This window comes from Fusarium odoratissimum (assembly GCF_000260195.1).
Source record: "Fusarium odoratissimum NRRL 54006 unplaced genomic scaffold supercont1.130, whole genome shotgun sequence".
Classification (NCBI taxonomy): Eukaryota; Fungi; Ascomycota; class Sordariomycetes; order Hypocreales; family Nectriaceae; genus Fusarium; species Fusarium odoratissimum.
Genome location: NW_022158821.1, coordinates 6,558 through 11,417, shown reverse-complemented (window position 1 = coordinate 11,417; position 4,860 = coordinate 6,558). Strand labels below are relative to the sequence as shown.

The 4,860-nt window shown below is 36.1% G+C and overlaps 1 protein-coding gene across 1 annotated transcript; it reads left to right on the top strand.

The window, feature by feature from the left end:
- Window positions 1-267: 267 nt before the first annotated feature.
- On the top strand, window positions 268-1,544 carry FOIG_16715 (uncharacterized protein; the record flags this gene model as incomplete). Its single annotated transcript, XM_031218190.1, has 2 exons — window positions 268-838; window positions 901-1,544. 2 exons carry the CDS (start codon window positions 268-270, stop codon window positions 1,542-1,544), a joined length of 1,215 nt encoding a protein of 404 aa, XP_031052096.1.
- Window positions 1,545-4,860: the final 3,316 nt, after the last annotated feature.

Below are 4,860 nucleotides of genomic sequence, written 5' to 3'. Positions count from 1 at the left end.
CTATAAAGGAGCGCAGCTTTCCCGATTAACACCTCTATCCTAATGGCACATGACTGAATGTCTCGGAATGTACGAGTTATTCCGTATTGCGGGTGTCTTTCGGCCTATTGGCTACGGAATAACCATATGAGGTCACTTCCTGCCGCCAAAATCCCCTCTTTGGCTTTTTTCTCCTCTCTTTCTTTTCCTCTTTCTCTTCTAGCTGTATCCCCATTGACTTTTTACATCGAAAAAAACCTCATCTATTGGGCATTCCCCACTGTGAGCATGAGACTACCGGACGATGGACAAGAGTACTGCCAGTGCCCTCCCGAAGAATGTACCAGGGAAGGCGAATGCAACTCTAGCGAGTCGATGCTCTGCGGAGAATGCATGCTGCCATTTGAGCCAGTGAATACGACCCCAGCAGAACATGCCATAGCCAATACGGCTGCTTTACCGAGCGAGATAGTGGTTTATAGTGCACTCAGCCGTTATAGGAAGAAACTCAAGAAAGCTGGTGCTGAACTTTTGGCTGGTGAAGGGATCGAGCGGTTTATCGGCAGTAAGAAACACCTGTTGGGTATCAAAGAAGTCGTCAAGGAATATGGCGCAAGCGCTATGTGTGTTGTGGCAAGAATATTGATACAAAAACAAGTGTTTGAGCTCCCAATTGGGGAAAGACGCCGCCGTTTCCCGGAACTGTTCACAAAGCTTCCTCTTCCCACAGAAGACGATCTTTCGAACCAGAATACTGGGGAATCGGGTTTGGAAGATATATCGGGAGGGCTGTGCCGCATTGAGGCGGACCAAGAACATTCAGATGGGCCTGTAGAGAAGGTGAGCAATCAAGATGAAGGTAAGCATCACACCATACTCAACCATGCTAAACTTAAACTAATTGCATGTGACTGTATTTAGGGCGGCATGGGCATACAAAGCTGAAAGTCTGGCATAAAAACGCTTCCTATCCGGTGCCTCTAGAAGCTAAAGTGCAGCACCGATTGATGGTGAAGTTACAGCAAGTAATGGAGCACGCATGCTATGAGTTTGCTCAACGAGAAATGCAGAAAACTCTAGAAGACCAAGAATGGGATCACCCTGAGGCAGTAGAATTGAATCAGTGGATGAACATACTGATTGGACATGACGGTTTTGACACGAACAAAAGCACAGAAGAGCTTGAAGCGCTTTTCTTGTCAGGAGTAGAGATCAGAGATGTGGCTGTCAAGCGCGTAGTTGTTGATCCTTGGAGGACCAGGGTATTCCTAAAGAACGCGGAGGACATATTGAAGGTTCCAGAGGCTGGAGATTGCCTTCCTGTCGTTAAGAAGCTCCGGGGTGACGTCGAGAAATCTTTAGGAGAACTTCATTTGACTACTATGTTTGAGCGGGTCAGGGTAGAGAAGGAACTGGCTGAGATAGCTGCCGAATCGAAGAAGCTCCAGCAGCGCAGGGAGAGAGTAAAGGCAGCAATCGTGCCCTATATGAAACAATGCCAGGAGGTAGCAGGGTCTAGCGTTCTGGAAGCGGTTTGTGCAGCAGAAGTAGTTGCAGAAGTATAAGATTATTGTAGTTAAATAGTAACCCAAATTAATGGGTGCAAATTCTGGCTATGTTTCTTCAGCATGTGAAAGAAAAATAGTTTTTTTTATATTGTGATATTTTTATAACCTATTAATATGAAGATCTGGCATAGTATCAAGCTTTGGACGTAATTATACAATAATATATAAATATCCGAATCTGAACATGGTGTTCTGCTTACTCAAGAATTACTAGCAGAAACGCATTGCAATTCCTGTTTCTGACCAATCACCGTCTAGCATTTTCGCCCCATACTTTCTTTGAAGGAAACGCACTGCGTTTCTCGCACCATGCTAATAAAAGCAGAAAACCGAAACACGAAACGCGTCACGTTTCCGTCAGCTGACCCTTGTCAAGTACAACAGCTTGACTACAGACCTAAACAACAACATACATGACCGTTGTCTATTGAAAATTCACGTGCTCAAAGTGACTGCCATTCACAACTGGCAGCTCACGATCACCATCAACACGTTAGCAAAAAGATATTGGCCAATACCTTCGCAGTTACCGCTGGCGTTGGCAAGCGCGGTGACATCTTACAACCAGCGTAACTTCTCACCCAATGGCTGACAAGCAAGTCTCACATTCACCAATCAAGCCCAGAAAACCCGGTGCGGGGTGAATAAAGCTGATCTCGAATTAGGCAGCAATGACACCCACGTCACTCATGCCTTAGCTCAAATACTTCAAATGACAGACAACAGAACGTATCTTGAGCATTTTTTATTGACTTTCCTCATAGGTCCTACATCCTTATGGTCAGTCCCATTTTCAGTAAAAGAGGAAATTCACCACCGCTCATTGGCTTATACCCCTGCTAGTTCCTCTTTCACTGAAAAAGGGACGCTGTTTTAGATGTCCCTGCAGACTTTTTGGTTAAAAGTGTGTTGCAAAACCTACTTAACGTGGTTGATAAGCGAATGCTCCAGACAAGCGAGTGCTCCACTACCTTATACACCTTAAAATCCGGTTTTTAAAAGCTTCTAAAAAGCTTAAATTAAGTTTAAAATAGCTATAATTTTAATAGCTTATATATAAGTTTTAAAATAAGCTATCTTAATTTTTCTATATTTTTAAAAAAAATCCTACATAGTTAGTATATAGAAAGTATATTTACACTATGTATTTAGGCTTTTCTATATAAAATAAAATAGCTAAAAATCTTTAAAAAATATAATTTAATAAGGCTAGCTATACTATTATAAGAAATACTTTTATTAGATTTTTAGCTATTTTATTTATAGCTTAAAAGTGCTATAGGGTAGGCTAGTTTTAGTTATACAGTGCAGTGGAGCACTCGCTTGTCTGGAGCATTCGCTTATCAACCACGTTATTGGCTACTTTTTCTTTTATTGTAATCCTTGTAACGTACACGATAAGCGAACCGGACAGATAAGTGAACCGGATACTCCACTTTTCACCTTAAAGGTAGGTTTTTAAAAGCTTATAAAAGATTTAACTTAAGCCTAAAATAGCTATAACTTTAATAGCTTATATATAAGTACTACAGTAAGCTATATTAATTTTTTTAGAATTGTTTAAAAAATCATATATAGCTATAAACCTTAAAGTCTATTTACACTGTAAAATACACTGTATTTTAAGGTTTTCTATATAAAATAAAATTATTAGAAATATTTAAAAAATACTTTTTTATATAATTAACTATACTAATATATATAATAAGTATATAGATTAGATAAATATATAGATTAAAAATCTTAACCTTCTTAAGATAAATCGCAATAAAAACATAACAGATTATTTAATTAATTAAAATAAAGTATTATATTAATTCTTAATAGCCTTAATACCATCCTAACAGGTTCTTGCATTATGCCTAGTCTTACTGCAAGTCCTATAATACCAAACCCTTAGTCGCGCTAAACTTCCTTAACTACCACCTCTTGATAATTTAGCCATTACCTATATATTTATATCTATCTAATTAATTAGATCCTGACCTTCCTGTATAGTTATACTCCCTCTATTCTATAAGCAGGTTCTTTTTGCCCTGCGCTGCCGGCTAAGTATCTTATTTACCTATTAAAGATCTTAGTTCTTAGCTATAAGTAAGGTAACCTTATATATAACTGCCTTAGTTCCTTTCTTAAGAGATCTTAAAGCTTTAATAATTAACTCTAGGGAGCTACTATAATATCTTCTAACTTATCTCTAAAGGTATTTAAATTATAACCTGGCCTTAAGGACTATTTTTAGGGTTCTTAAAGTCTAAGATTAAGCTTATTTAGCTACCTCCTTAACAGGCATTAGAATCTATAGCTGTATATTAAGCTTTAAGATTATAACTTCTAGGTTAAAGGGAGTAAGTCTAGCTTCTTTAAAACCTCCCTTAATATTTTATTTAGTTATAGTAGATTAAAAAGTAGTATAAAAGGCCAGGAAGAACTTAGTCTTAGAAATATAGGTTATAGACTATCTAATTAGATGCTTTATTTCTTAATTATATGCCTTTTTTAGTATTATAAAGTATTTAATATTAAGGGGCTAAAGTAGGTAGGAAGAGTAAGGTAATATATAAAGTATAATAATATTATTCTCCTTATAATATATCTAGAAATTAGCTAAATAATAACTTTTATAGCTATTAAGGATTAGAAGATAATAAGGACTAATTAATCGGTTAGTTATATATTAATTAAAGTGCTTTAGCTACTTAAGGCCTGTATTATTATCTATCTAGCCATTTTAGGTTATAGTAATAGCCTAAGAGGCCAGGAGGTTACTTTCTTAATACTAATTGGCAAGGTGATATTAGCCTGCAACTACGATAAATAGATTAATTGCCTAACCTTCTGTATTAATTACTTAAATTGCTATAACCTATTCCCGGTTTCTAGGCTAGACTGATTTTAGCCTTCTATGCCTTTCCAAGCTAATAACTACTATACCACTTAATATTATACCTTTTATAAAGCTAGTCTTATTAAAATTCTAGATATTATCTAATTAGATATTATATTTTATAATTATATTTTATATAAGTCTAAACTAATTATAAATAATAATTAGATCTTTGCATTTAGCCCTCTAATAATTATATTTCCTCTGAAAATGTATCTTAAGCTCTGGTTACTGCTTAATAAAATTAATAGCCTAGTACTTACTAACTAGTAATATATTATAATTAGTAAGTAGTTGATTTGCTATTTCTTTAATATTACAATGCTAAGAAGGAAATCCTCGCAAATCTAGGTTAAGGATATACTAGACTATAACCTGTTCCTCTAGATTACTTAGTTTCCTTAACTTTAGAACCTAATTGCTGCA